Source organism: Gorilla gorilla, chromosome 14, assembly GCF_029281585.2.
Source record: "Gorilla gorilla gorilla isolate KB3781 chromosome 14, NHGRI_mGorGor1-v2.1_pri, whole genome shotgun sequence".
Taxonomy (NCBI): domain Eukaryota; kingdom Metazoa; phylum Chordata; class Mammalia; order Primates; family Hominidae; genus Gorilla; species Gorilla gorilla.
Window position 1 is genome coordinate 52,025,837 of NC_073238.2, and position 15,494 is coordinate 52,041,330.

The 15,494-nt window shown below is 36.0% G+C and overlaps 1 protein-coding gene across 2 annotated transcripts in view; it reads right to left on the bottom strand.

The window, feature by feature from the left end:
• Positions 1 to 15,494, bottom strand: part of TRPC4 (transient receptor potential cation channel subfamily C member 4) — a 228,466-nt gene that overhangs the window by 99,908 nt on the left and 113,064 nt on the right. For both annotated transcript variants that reach the window (XM_031001457.3, XM_004054405.5), the window contains exon 3: positions 10,063 to 10,581. In XM_031001457.3, the coding sequence (XP_030857317.1) occupies positions 10,063 to 10,581 (519 nt within the window). The remainder of the gene's footprint in view (positions 1 to 10,062; positions 10,582 to 15,494) is intronic.

The following is a 15,494-nucleotide window of genomic DNA, read 5'->3' on the forward strand; positions in this document are numbered from 1 at the left end:
ATCAAATATACAAGTTTTTATATCTAATATGAAACTACAATTTGCTGTTTTATGTTTTATAAGACACACTTGTTACTTCTTAAACAGTCCTGTTTAAAAGGACAAATTTATACGATGTTTTGGACACACATAATTTCAAATTTAACTGTGGGGGGAAAAACACTTTCAGATAGGAATTAGAAGACAGTGGTTACATGTAACTTAATTAGCTGTAAAGAAACTCATGGGGATTGAATTCCAGGGTCTAAAAGCCTAGCGTTAAATTAAATGCCTAATGACTTGTCATAGGTTCCTGAGCCAGTCTGAAAAGTACTGAATAGGCATTTGCTTCTGCCATTACAGAGTGGCAGGCACTGAAAGGTTTGGTCCCTAGGAGGGGGCTGGGGTAAAGCATTAGGGATTCTGTGATCCATATTGCCTCTGCCTAGCAACAGCAGGTGTGTGCACAACCATGGAGAAAAGAGAGGCAGAGGCTCAGCAATCGGTCATTGAGCATGCTCTACAGAACAGCAGGAGAGAAAACTTAGGTACAGGAATTCTGCCTCATATCTTTTTTTCTACAGATTTCACAATTCACATCGCTCAGTGTAGTCTCATGTATGAAAATCCTTTCTATGAGTATAGCTAAGATTCTGAGGTGTAGCAGTCAGGTTCAAAGGGCATACATAACCAATGCCTAAAATATATTTTAAAATGCAATTCAGATGGGCAAGTTAATACCAAGTATGTACTATACAATGTAAGTTGTTTTGAAAGCCTATAATGGGAAGAGTTATTAGGGGCTGGGATGAATGTATATATTATACTTTTTTGGTGACAATATATATCTTAATATAAATAGTTTGGAGTACTGATTATATCAACAGACTTAAGAAAAACAAACTTTTTTCTTTTTATTTTTGAGACAGGGTCTCACTCTGTCACTCAGGCTGAAGTGTACTGGCGCAATCATGGCTCACTGCAGCCTCAACCTCCTGGGCTCAATTGATTCTCCCATCTCAGGCTCCCAAGTAGCTGGGAGTACAGACACACACACCACTATACCTGGCTAATTTTTTTTTTTTTTTTTTTTGTAGAGACAAGGTTGCATCGTGTTGCCGAGGCTGGTCTCAAACTCCTGAACTCAAGCGATCTGCCTGCCTTGGCCTTCCAAAGTGCTGGGATTACAGATGTAAGCCAGCACACCCAGCCAACTGCTTTTTGATATTCAAAATAGTAATGTAACCCACAAGAAACAGATGAGTGTTTATAACAAGTATTAAAATGTTAAATGATGAAGCTAACACTTCCTACACTTTCTGCTGCATAGTATATAGTGGAATCATGTATTTTTCTGCATATGCTTAGCCTTTTATATTGGGGGCCCAGGAACAGACAAAAAATAGTAATAATAATAATAATAATAATAGCTGATAATAATAGATAGCCACTCTTTCATGAGCAAATATGCCAGGAAATATGCTAAGTTCTGTACTTGCATTATTACATTTCATCTTCACAAGGCAACCTATTTTAGAGAAGAGAAAATAGAAATGCAAAGGATAAGTTGTCCAACACTACATCCTTGGTTAGGAGCAGAAAAGAGCACTATATCCAATTCATAGACCTTATTTACTTATTTATTCTATTTTATTTTATTAATTTGACAGGGTCTCATTCTGTTCCGCAGGCTGGAATGCACTGGTACAATCTTGGCTCACTGCAGCCTCAACCTGCCTGGCTTCAGGTGATCCTCCCACCTCAGCTTCCCAAGTAGCTGGGACTACAGGCACATGCCACCATGCCCAGCTAAATTTTTTTTTCTTTGTAGAGACAGAATTTTGCTATGTTGCGCAAGCTGGTCTCCAACTCCAAGGCTCAAGTGATCTGCCTTGCCTCGGCCTCCCAAAGTGTTGTGATTTCAAGAAGGAGCCGCCACAACCAACCTGTTCTTTTACTTTTAACATAATATTTTATTTCAGTGGTAGAGAGATGAGTTACTTGATACCAATAAAACATTTTCCCCAGTTCTTATACCCTTAGATGATCAGAAATTTACATGGAAGAAGATATGTCTATGGTATATGTATTAGGAATGGAAAGGTTTTCTTTCTCTACGCCCTAAGCTACTTATTCCAGGGCAGGGAAAATGTTAATGTATGATCCCTTTCCTTCTATGTGCTGATCAACAGCCATCGATAATTCCTTGCCTGGTTGTCTTTCCATTCCCCAGGTCTACTCCTCCATTTTAAATAGGATATTGATTTCCTACCAGACTCTTTTGTTTTGAAGATAGGGGAAATAAAGAAATAAAAGCTCTGAGAGTCCTGAGAAAGGAGCAGGATGTACAGTAGGTAGAGAGGACGGCTTCTGGTTCCGGGAAGCCATAATAGAATAAGGAAATGGCAGGGTGGATAGTGAGGCGTGGAGAAAGATGGGAAAAATTTGAAGTAAGTTTCATGGGATGTCATGAATGCAAGGACTTATTGAAGCCAAATTTCTTCATGCAAAGTGCTATGTTTAAAAGCTGTCCGGGCGAGTTTGATAATCAGATACATTTGGGACCCATTGTCTTCTCTCCGTGAGAGAGTCAAGGAAATCTACAGAAGCTTGAAGTCACAGGTGAAACCCTAACCGGTAATTTTAAGCAGTGCTCAGCCTTGATTGCACATTAGAATTTTCTGGAGAGTTTGAAACTTAAAAAGTTTCAAAGATATGGTGAACATCCCAGATGTTCTGATTTAACTAGTTTGAAAGTGGGATATATGCAGCAATGTAGTGTTTACAAACTTCCCAGGTGATTCTAATATGATCCAGATAAAACCCATTGCAATAGATGAACAAAGGAATAGGGCCGACGTCAAGAGATGCCTGATATAAAGGCCTAGAAGGGGAAATACTGCAACAATGTTATGAATGTTCCCACCTGGCTGAAATACAGACTCTAAGCAGTGACGGTGGGCATTAAGAAAGGTAAAACTGAAAATTTAGGCAGAATCCACATAAGACTGTTGTGGCAGTTGGACTTTATGTGATAGACATTACAATGCTTAACAGTTATGCTCAGATTTATGATGACCCAAACTGAGGGTTTCCCCGGGCTTGGGATTTTCAATTGTATAACTGGGAAAGTTTTTCCTAGATCTGCCTTTCCAAAAAATAAAACAAAACAAAGAACCTTTAGTAGTGTTGTGAATAATGTTTTGGAGGAGGTTAGTATTAGAGGCAAGGTGTTCAACTGGAGAAGCAAAATGTGAAAACAAATAATGAAAAGAAAAACCGACATTTGCAATAAAGGAATGTTTCTACCATACAAAAGAGAAAACAATAACTAATTATAACCTGGGTATAATATAAGGGAAGGTTTTTCAGAGAAAGTGGTATCTGAGGGGACATTGGAGGACATGAATCTTTTCAAAGCAGTTTAAACATAGAAGAAGCATAAGGGAAAAGGACATGGTAATTGAATCTCATTCAGATAACCCAGTGTGTTAAATAAGAAAACCAAACTAAGGAAAAGGCATTACCAACTTTACTTACATAAATGACTCAGTTATGACGGGGAACACCATAAGGACTATGGTGTTTTCTCTCATGTTTCTCCCAGTAATCTCTTTGCTCTCCTTCTCTAAGAGTTATTTGATGTCCATGAGAAAAAGTCTCCATAGCATGAGATTTTTTTTTTTTTTTTTGAGATGGAGTCTCTTTCTGTTGCCCAGGCTGGAGTACAGTGGTATGATCTCGGCTCACTGCAACCTCTGCTTCCTGGGTTCAAGCAATTCTCCTGCCTCAGCCTCCTGAGTAACTGGGATTACAGGCACCCACCACCATGCCCAGCTAATTTTTGTATTTTTAGTAGAGACGGGGTTTCGCTTTGTTGGCCAGGCTGCTCTCAAACTCCTGACCTCGTGACCTGCCTGCCTCGGCCTCCCAAAGTGCTGGGATTACAGATGTGAGCCACTGCAGCTGGCCAGCATGAGATTTTCAGACTTATTTTTTAAAAATTTTCATAGCATGAGATATTTTTCCCCAAATTATATATACTCTGGTATATATAATTATATATACAGGCATAATAAAATAGGAAAGGTATATTTTAGACATCCCAGATTAAAGAAGAGTAATGGAGAAAAACAAAAGATTCTAAGACAGTCAGTGGTTAACAATGGTCAGCTATGCCGTCAAATTTGTAGCAAGTACAAAGGTCTATCATGGCTGCTGACCAGACACCAAAATCCACTGGATCTAAGAGGAGAAAGTCATTGTTTTCCAACACCAACCCAAGATCCTTATGAGACAGCAAGGATGCAACATTATTATTAACTTACCTGTGTGATTTTTTTAAAGATGGGTAGGGTACAACCTTGAGGGTTAGTAATTTCAAAATAAAAAATATGTAGAGAGAGATGTTATTGTCCCTCAACTACTAACAGAAGCACAAAATGGCATCTTGCTATAGATCTCAGATATGTAGATATCAGGTAAATCAAGAACATGAGTGGTGTTTTTAATTTGTTTGTTGACTGATTTTTAATATGAAGTTCATATTGTAGTAAGATTGGATTTAAATGATTATTTATTGCCTTTTTCAAATAACATTTGAATTAAAAACCTGTTGGAGTGATAAACTTATCAAAAAAGAGTTTATAAAATAAAGGCCATGATATACAGACAAGTAGGGTTCTAGGCAGTTTTAAGAAGACACAATCCACAGTGTCTGCTCTATTTGTTATTTAACTGCTTTAGCACTCTTGCTATGCACTGTAACTCTCACCCGAGGTGTCCCTTGGTTGTACTAAGGCTACACCCTATGTGTTTCCTCTGACCCTACATTCTCCCCCACCTCCCCTGTCTCCTTGCTCACAGCAGTCTTGTTTCTTGCTTCCATATCAAGGGGTTTGAAATAAATCAAGAAACAGAACCAACAATCTTGAGATTAAGAGAGCTTTAAAGAGCTGTAATTGTGGAATATTTTGAATCAATTTAGTTTACCATGCCATGGATAGTGTCTGATTGACATGAATCTCTTCACATTTTCTCCATTCCCCCAAGACTGGATAAACAGAAGGTTAGGAGGTCATGAGCAGCGGGCTGTTCAAATGTTGATTTTTCTCCTTCTTTAACAATCCCATTAATGTGTAGGACAAAACCCAAATTAGTTCCAAAATTTAAGCTAATGTTGCAAAGCTGCTGAAATACCTTCATGAAAGGGAAAGGCAAATTAAATATATTGAAAAGCTATAGAGAGTTTGAATTGTAATATTTTTAGACAAATAATCTATTTCCTTGCTTTTTATTTTTATTAGACATCTAGGCTACTCTACCTTTTAATTAGTTACTTCACAATATTGTCAATCATGTAACAAAAACTAAGGAAGGTCTTTGCTGTAAAAAATAGTTAAGAAATGCATTAAGCTTCCAATTCACATTTAGTAATCTTACAAATATTAGGCAAGAGGAATGACTACATGGAAGTAATTTTAACTGCCACAGACTCTGCATCTGCAAAAATCATGCCAGAAACCAAGGGACAAGTTTTTTGTCTAAGACATGTCCTCAGTCGTACCTCACCTTTATGTTAGACACAGGGCAAGAATCAGTATTAAGGGTATGACTACATGCTTTTTGTTTCCAGTTTCCTTTGCTATTATTCATTTAGATGATTGGCATTGGGATGGGAGTGCTTGGTCAAGGGAGCAACCTTAAACCTTAAACCTGTCCCATCGCAGAATGGTGCTTGAAAGATTATTGTTTGACACAGAAATGTAAAAGTGGAGTAAGAAAGAAAGGGAAAGTAGGCTTCACACTCTTTGGAGAAATCAAGTGCTTCATCACAACGTGAAAGCAAAGAAAACTTCATGTCGAAATGCAAGGCTTTCATTACGGGCGAGCTGAGTCATGAAATAAATTCGTGTGCTCAACAAAACTAGGCTAGCAGCGTCAGTTTTCTCAGGTTTACCCAGTGTTCAGCAGGATGATGTCTGGGTGGAGGCAATATGGTGTGATGGTTAGAGCCGAGTTTTTGTAGTTAAGATCTGGATTTGCAATCTGGCCCCAATATTTAACAGAGTAACACTGCACATTATATAACCCTCTGTGACTCCGATTTTTTCATGAAAAAAAAAAACAGCAACAAATAGTTCATACTTCAGAAGTGTATTTGGAGGTTTAATATAATAAACCATGTAAACAACTTAACCCAGTTGCTAAAATACATTCATTTGAATTGATAGAAGATGTTTGTTCTGCTAATATATGATCAGTACAATTACAGCATCATTAGCCTAGAATTAATAGAAGTAATACAATTCTTCTTTCTATGATGCTGCTGCTTAGAAAGAATATATAAAATGAAAATGTAAAAATATCTATGGCATGAGATTAACACAGAACTTTCTCTTTGGATGAGATTAGAGAAGTACCAGAACAAGTCTGCAATCAAATCCTGCCAACATTAATTGTTTTAATATGTTGATTCATAAGGAAGCTGTTATTAGGAGATTAACCCAAATAGTGCAATTTATTCAGGCAAAGAAACATGCAGGGAACCATCCAGATCTAAGAGCATCTATGACTTCATTCAGGTGCATTCATTACTGAGCACCTTCTGTATGTCAGGGGCTACAGTATGACTGGTGAGTAAGATGGATGTGTTCCTGACACTGCCTAGAGGAGGAGATGGAAAAGTAATAACACAATGCAATATAGGGTGTGTATAATGAGGACATTTATCCAAGAGAGTCTATGGAGGGGTTTGCTTCATAGAATGCTCCTGCGGTGAGACAAGACGTGAGATGACCTTTAAAGAGTGTGCAGGACTTAGCTATGTGAATGAAGGTTAATGAGAAAGCATTCCAAATCCTGAGAGATGGACTAAAGATAAATCTCAGACTTATTTAGACCAAACCAAGGAAAGCTTTTGGTAAGAAAGATATGAAGCAAGACATGCTAAAGCAGAATTTTCTTTAAGGCACATGATCTTACTAGAAAACCTTTAATATTTGAATTTAATAATTTCTGAATAACCTAAGAATACATGCTGTAAAACACAACTTATGATTTTAAAAGGTATATATGAAAGTAAAATGTTATTCCTGAATTTTTCAAATAATGCTATCAGTTATCCAATGTTATTTTGCTTTGGGAAAATCTTCAATCCGAGAAAAATATGCTCTTTGATAGTAAACGCAAGATACTCCAGAACAACTGTGTAAGAATTTCGTTTTCATTTTTATCTCCATTGAAATCTCAAAACATTTTGAAAGGAAAAAAATCCCAATACAATGTCTTTTAAAATTGTATCTTTTGGGGAGGATTGCTTGAACCCAGGAGTTTGAGATCAGCCTAGGCAACATAGCAAGACCCCATATCTACAAGAAAAGTGTCTTTTAAAAAATAGCACTAATTCTTATTTTTTTGTTACATGCTGTATGTTTTTTGTTATCTTTTATCTTGTATTATTAGGCTTTATCACCCTTCCATAACTTCATATTAGCAAGAATACAAACATCTTGAGAGAAGTGTTGGAAATTATTAAATGCCTTCCATTGCTTTGCTTCTTACATACTGAAGATGGGATTAGAGTTATGGCTTTTTCATAGGTTTTGACATTGAACCCACTTTTTATATTTATAACATATACAGAAGAACATAAGCAAAGAAAACATGTTGAGTAAGGAAGAACATTTTTAGTGGTTCAGGAACAAAATGGAGAATATGTATTCAATGTTTCATTGTCTCTCCTAATAGGCTATAAACTATGAGAGCAGAGACCTGACACCTGGGAATCCCAAGTGCCCCGTGCATTGCCTGGAATGTGTTCCGTGAAATATATGTTGAAACAGCTATTAAGGAAATTAATGCATGACCAAAGTGTATTAATTGCTTTGCAGGTAAAAATATAAATATAAATATGCAAGAAATTCAAATTACAATTTCTATCTCGAACAACTCTTTGACAGGAATTTGGCAGCTTCAGTTAATGCAATATCATTGACAGCATTCTGTTATGAGGATACGGTAAAGGAGTTTATGAGTACTTTGTTCCCAGGCTTTCACAAAAGTTATTGTGGCCAAAGATGATGTTAAATCAGCTTCAATGCCATGACCAAAATGAGTGCAGGCAAAAAATAAATCTGAGTTCATTCACTGGCTGCAGAGAGCCCTAAAGAGCAACAGGTGAGCAGAGCAGGCTGCTTCTGCGTTCTCTGTTTCATTTCATGAATCGTACATCTTGGGAACTTTATTCCATTGAACATTTGTAGGATAATATTAACAGTGAACAGCTATGGCATAAGAGAAAATCTTTGCAATCATCGTGTCGATTCTTTAAACCCCCTTCTCCAAAGAAAAACTAAAGAAAGCAAAGCATACTACTGTGCTAATATGGATCTTTAAGAAGATTTAGGCCATATCAATATTTCAATATCTTTCAAGTCTAAAGCCTGCAATGACTTCTTATCTTCCCATTTACCACTTTGAACATCTTTCATCAATGTATCTTATCATTGTGTAGTAAAATTACTCTAGTTTCTTTAAAATATTAGATATCTGAGTCCAAAACATAAAAACCTAAGAAAATGAGTTAATACTGCTGACAAGGACTCAAAATAGCAAATGTGATTTTAGAGTTAGAGGGAATGGACACAAAAGAAAATGTTCACTTCAGTATTAAGGGAAAAGTTCATTTCACCTTGTTTCAGGCTTCCATGACAACCAGATTAGCTTAACTAGTCACATAAATAGAGGAAAAAATTGAGAAAGCAAGTTCAGGTATCTTGAACCTTGAGTATTTAGTGAGTAGCAACAGACAAAGCAGCCAGGGCTTATATGGGATCATTAAGGCCAAATTCAAAAGAAACTGAGTACATTTTACAATTCAGAAGTCTTTCACTTTTTCTCTTTCTCTTTTCATCTTACATAGCATTTCCAAGTATTGTTCTGGAATAGATAATTACTATCATTTAAGAGTGAACAGAGAACCAATATTTTCTTCAGATAGATGTAAACAGTCTTTTGAGAACTCACTCAAACACAAAGCAATTATGCTGGCTGATTAAGGGTAAGAAGTATGAGATTCTGTTATTTAATACAGCATTTTTAATATATGGAAATTTTACAAGAAATTTATTACTCCCTTGCGATGAACTTACTTGGTTTCTTATTCCTGACAAATCAAAAAAATGAGCAAGATATGAGAAAAGTTTTAGTACTTACATCTGCTATTGTACTAAAGTCTTTTATTTTATTAATACTTTATAATAAGTATTTATTGATATAAATAAAACAATACCATATAATTTACTAAGAGTCTTCACACATCCACATATTTTACACTTCCTAAAAACCTGTGAGGAAAATGTTGTCTATATATACAGCTGTCCCCAAGCATCTGTGGGGGATTGGTTCCAGGACCTCATGTGGATACCAAAATCCATGGCTGCTCTAGCCCTGCAGCAGTTGGCCCTACGGGACCCATGGATAGGAAAAAATCAGCCTTCCATATCTGAATGTTCCACATCCTATGAATGCTGCATTTTCCATCCACATTTGGTTGAATCCAAGGATGCGGAACCTGCAGATACAGAGGGCTGATTATTTATTTATATATATATATATATATATATATACGTATATACGTGTGTATATATATATATACGTATATACGTGTATATATATACATATATATACGTATATATATATAATTTCAAATATTAAATCCATTCAGCAGGTGAGAATACTGAAGCTTAAGGAAATCTATCTGTGACCCCCTAAAGTTACAAGACTTATAAATAGCAGAGCCAGAAATCTCAGTCTGGACATACTAAAATTCATTAGTTTTTCCATTATACCACAGTCAATGTGTACATTTTAAGACAGAGGCCAAAAACATCAATTATGAAACCATTTATTACCACTCTTCAATGTGATTCATAATTATTAATCCGGCAGACAATAAATGTCATCCACTTACAGCTGAATAGAAAATGCTCTAAAACCCAAAACTAATTTTGTGACTAGCAGTTTGCTTCACTGTGATTAAATTCTATGGCATTTTGATGGATCAAGTCTGGCAACACTCACCTCTTTTTGACGGTACTTAATGGCCAATTTTAGTCTTGCAAGATCATTTCCACTTTGTTCTTCTATGAGACTATTGTCATCTCGGTAATTAAGAATGATTTCCAGTTCTCTGGAACTTCTCGTCTGATCCAGTAGGTCTTTAGCAAATTGTTTGCACTGCCGTGACAGCTCTTCATACTCCGACTTGAATTCATTTTCCACCTTGCTCAGTTCCTGAAGTTCCCAACTTAACTGAAAGGCTGTGAGAAAAGGATCTTCGCTTGACAGTGCAATGAGAGAGGGACTGGCCAAGGCCTTGTAGATGTTGAGTCTGGAGCGTGAGTGACGGAGGCTGTCCACATCTGAACTGGACACGCATTCCACACAGTTACAGCGGACCTCGTGGGGTCGAGGCACTGAGACTCCTTTCTGAACCAAGAGTTTTATTATCTCATAATTATTTGTATGGGCTGCCAAAATGATTGGTGTAATGTCTGGAGTGAATTCAGAGAACTGCTTATCAAGGAGTATAGGAGGCACCTAAAAAAAAAAAAGGCAGAGGTGATGAATATTTATTCTTTTGTTCAAGCCTGTGAATTTCATACACCATGCTATAGCAATATGGAACAGGGTTTATATGTCCTTGGCCGGTTTTTTGTTTTTTGTTTTTTTTTGTAGGAGAGATATGGTCTTTTCCCCTACAAAAAGACCAGACAAAATTGGAAAAAAAAAACTTTCCAATATGATGCATTATTCTTTTTTTAATCTGAATTATGACATTTTACAGCATCTTAAAATAGGTGGTTATGGAAACTCTTTACTTGATGAATGTCTTTATTTCTTTTAAATAAGCCCAACTTATTTTCCAGCTGACACTCTTTTCTTTGCTTTCTCAGAGATGTTGAGGTCCAAAATAATCAAGAAATACACTCAAAAACAGCTAATGATTTGTTTTAAACCCAAGCTCTTCCTCTGCAGTAGAAGTCCTTTAATTCCTCAATTAGGTTTTGTCTTTTGTTTGTTTTTACTGTGTTTTAGCTTCTGCTTTCCTATCATTCAGCCTAGTGACTAAATGTGGCAGCAAAAATAAGTGGGCTGGCCTCATGCTTCCTCTTTTCATCTGTGCTTTTCTGGTATATTTTCCAGATGACAAGAGGTGCTCCATAACTAGCATTACTGTTTTATTAGAAATAAGCAAGCATTGAATCGAGTCAGCGGTGTGAATTCCATTGAATCAGGTCACCAATGTGTTTATGCACGATTTCCTTTGGGTTATACTCTAGGGATGGTAATGATGAAAATAATAATAGCCGCTATTTAGTAAGCATCTGCTAGGTACATTAACCCTCACCCTTTATTATTCACATTTTATGGATGTAGTTCCTCAGTGAGTAAGTGGAAGGTCTACAATCTGATCTGCAATTTCCACATACTTTAAAGACCTTATATAATAAACACAGGTTCACCTGTCTGACACCCAACCCTGAGTGAATTGCACTGCACTATGTTGCTTTAGCACTTTTAGTTTATTTATTTTTGCTGGCACAAAGCCATAGAGGCATTTATGAAAAGTTAATGCTACATAAGGGCAGTTAAACAGGCATGGCAGAAAAAAATGATGACTCATGTCACATTGAAATATGCTGCTGGAAAAATGAAGGAAACCACAAAAGGATCAGAGGAAAACCATATGGAGAAAAACGACACTCATGATGACACTTCATTAATGCTACTTTTAAATATAGGTACATTTTTATATGTGGACAATTACACACATTTTAAAGTCATCTGGCCATATAGGATATCCATTGGTTTCATGAGAAACACTAAAGATAATAGGAATGAAATTATCTATTTAAAATATCCTTTACAGAGGTATGCAATTATTTAATAGTGAAGATGGTAATAAACACTTTTTGAAATGTGCTTATGAGTGCTAGGGTGACCACACTGCCTGTTAAGATAGTGTTTTACTTTTGTGCACTTTGAGGCCGCTGTGAAGGTAAATAAAGTTTCCTTGGTCACAAGTACTGCAATCTCGTGTCAGTAAATCTGATAACCAAGATGGCTCTTAAGTGATTAAGGTTTGGGAAATGGTTTCAGTGTGCCTTTGCCTGACAAAGTGAGAATTTACGTCCCAGGTGAGATGGAGAGGGACAACGTGAGATTTCATCGTGCTGTTCAGAATGGTGCAAAATTTACAACTTATGTATTATTTCTGGAATTTTCAATTTAATATTTTTGGACCACAGGTAAGCGTTGGTAACTGAAGCTGATGAAAGCAAAACCTTGGATATGAGGAGACTACTGTACTTTTAGTGTTTTCTGTGGCAGACAATGAGGGAAGACAAAACAATGTAACTAAATAATTTCCTATATTAGATGTATGTTTAAGTGACATGTAATTTGAAGGCAATTTCTGGATTCAGTACAATTTCATCTTGGATTTCTATGCTTTTTAAGCTGTTAAGAATTTCAAATTTATTAACCATAAAATATATCTTTGTAGAATATTGCAGAAAATTTTATTTTAAAAATAAGTATAATATATCCATACAGAATAGCATACATTTTTTTTCAAAAAAATAACAGTGTGAAAGTATTAAAGAGAGATATAGTAAGTTTATTAAAATATGTGAGAATATACCAAGAATAAATCTGCTGTTTGAGTTTTAATACTCAATAAACCATTGCATTGGTTTGTTGAATGGTCAATTGATTGGTCAGTAATGATATGACTTGGCTTTGTGTCCCCACCCAAATCTCATTAAGAATTTCAAATTCATTAACCATAAAATATATCTTTGTAGAATATTGCAGAAAATTTTATTTTAAAAATAAGTATAGTATATCCATACTGAATAGCATACATTTTTTTCAAAAAATAACAGTGTAAAAGTATTAAAGAGAGATATAGTAAGTTTATTAAAATATGTGAGAATATACCAAGAATAAATCTGCTGTTTGAGTTTTAATACTCAATAAACCATTGCACTGGTTTGTTGAATGGTCAATTGGTTGGTCAGTAATGATATGGTTTGGCTTTGTGTCCTCACCCAAATCTCATCTTGAATTGTACTCCTCATGTATACAGGGATATAGTTGGTGAGCAGCGATTGGATCATGGGGATGGTTTCTCCCATGCTGTTCTTGTAATAGAGAGTTCTCACAATATCTGGCTGTTTGATAAGTGTCTGGCACTTCCCCTTTCTTGCTCTCTCTCTCTCCTGCTGCCATGTAAGATGTGCCTTGCTTCCATTTTGCCTTCTGCCACGATTATAAGTTTCTTGAGGGCTCCCCAGCTATATGGAACTGTGAGTCAATTAAGCCTCTTTCCTTTATAAATTACCCAGTCTCAGGTAGTGTCTTTATAGAACAGTGAAAACGGACTAATACAGTAAATAACTATTTTTAAATTACATAATTATAATTATTTTAGAGCTTATCTTACTCTAAAATGTATTCTAAATTTAACATTATATGTTGTCTTTACCATTAATTGCCTGGCACCCAGCTGGTCATAGATTGTTAGACATCAGGAACTGATTGTCTTAGCTGGACTCCATGGGTGACTCTGCTGGGACCCTGACTCAGCCAGGCAGGCAAAATATTAGTGTTTATCTAGGTCTCAGGGGACAGGTTTGGGTCCTCTCCGATTGCATGAAGACAATAAAAACAGAACAAAAGTGTTTTAAGAAAATAATTGCCTGTTACGGAGTACTAACTATATGCCTACATCAATTATTACATGGTTTTTGAAAGTCTGAGGTTTTCTTATTCTCTCATCACTTCTACATTTATTATATTGCATTCTTCTGTGTATGAAAGTTCTCCATCTTCTCCTTTTTGTTGTTGGATATTGCTATGACCCCATGAATTCTTTCTTTTATTTAATATATTGTGATTCATTGCTATCACTATTCATTTTATACTTGTTATTAAAGTATAACATATGTATAGTAAAATGCATAAATATTAATATACAGCTTGATGACTTTTAAAAATCTGAACATGCTTAGGTAACACAACCCAGATTAAAACCTAGGAGAGTGCCTGCACCTCACAAGCCTCCCACTTGTTACTCTTCTCAGTTATTACTTTTCTCAGATATACTCACAGATTTAATGGTTATCAGTATAAGTAACTTTCACACACTTTAAAAATTTTATATAAATAGAATCACAAAATATGTACTCTTTATGTCTAGCTTTCTTTGTTCAACTTTAGCTCTTTGAAATATATTCCTCTTGTTAGTAGCAAAAACTGTTGCTTCAATTCTGCGAAATATTTCAATTTCTATTTTATTTCATTTCATTGTTAATGACATTTTTATGGTTTCCAGTCTGGGGCCATTAAGAATATTGCTCTTATGAAGATTTTATTTCTGTTTTGAACATGAAGGAATAACGTACATGTATGTTGATTTTGTTTCTAGGTACAGAGTTTTTGTGTCATACAGTTTTCTTAAGCACTGATACCAACTTGTCTGCCCACTGCAATTACGTTGGTTTTATTTATTATATTTATGCCATTTGCAAATAACTTTTTTATTTATTATCAAAAATGAGTGTTGAATTTTGTCTAATGCCTTTTCTGTTTCAATGGATATAATCATATAATTATCCTCCTTAGTCCTAAAAGTATGGCAAATTATATTAATAAGTTTCCGAATATTGAAACATTCTGACTTTCCTGAAATGAATTCCACGTGGTCAAATGCATAATGTTTTTACTTTGGCAATTTTTAAAAAAATTATTATTGTACTTTAAGTTCTGGAGTACATGTGCAGAATGTGCAGGTTTGTTACATAGGTATACACGTGCCATGGTGGTTTGCTGCACCCGTCAACCCGTCATCTACATTAGGTATTTTTCCTAATGCTATCCCTCCCCTAGCCCCCAACCCTCCGACAGGCCCCGGTGTGTGATGTACGCCTCCCTGTGTCCACGTGTTCTCATTGTTCAACTCCCACTTATGAGAAATATTTTGGAATCGATTTTCCTACGGGAGTTGGATTTCTAATCTTCACTGTGCTGTCTTTATCAGATTCTGGTATCAATGTGAAGTTTTCTTCGTTAAAAGAATAAGAATGCTTTCTTCCTATAGAAAATGGAGATGTGGCATTCATAACCCCTTCAAGAATGGACTTGCTGTCCGGCTACCAAGAGTGTAGTCTACCAGCAGCCTCCACCTGCTAACCGGTTCAGGTTCTTCCTCAGTTTTAAAATGCAGGACAATGGAAGAGCAAGCAGAGAGGATGGACAGGGCCCAGCTATTTCTACTCAGCATAGGACATGGCTTGCTAGGCAGCCGTATCCTCCGGAGCTCCTGTTTACAGTGGCAGGAACATTCATCAGCTCTGCATCAGGGTCTAATGGCTTCCGCTTCCCAATCCTGCTTCTTTTGCTTTTACTTTCGAAGATGCTATTCAAAATATACACAAATGTAGGAA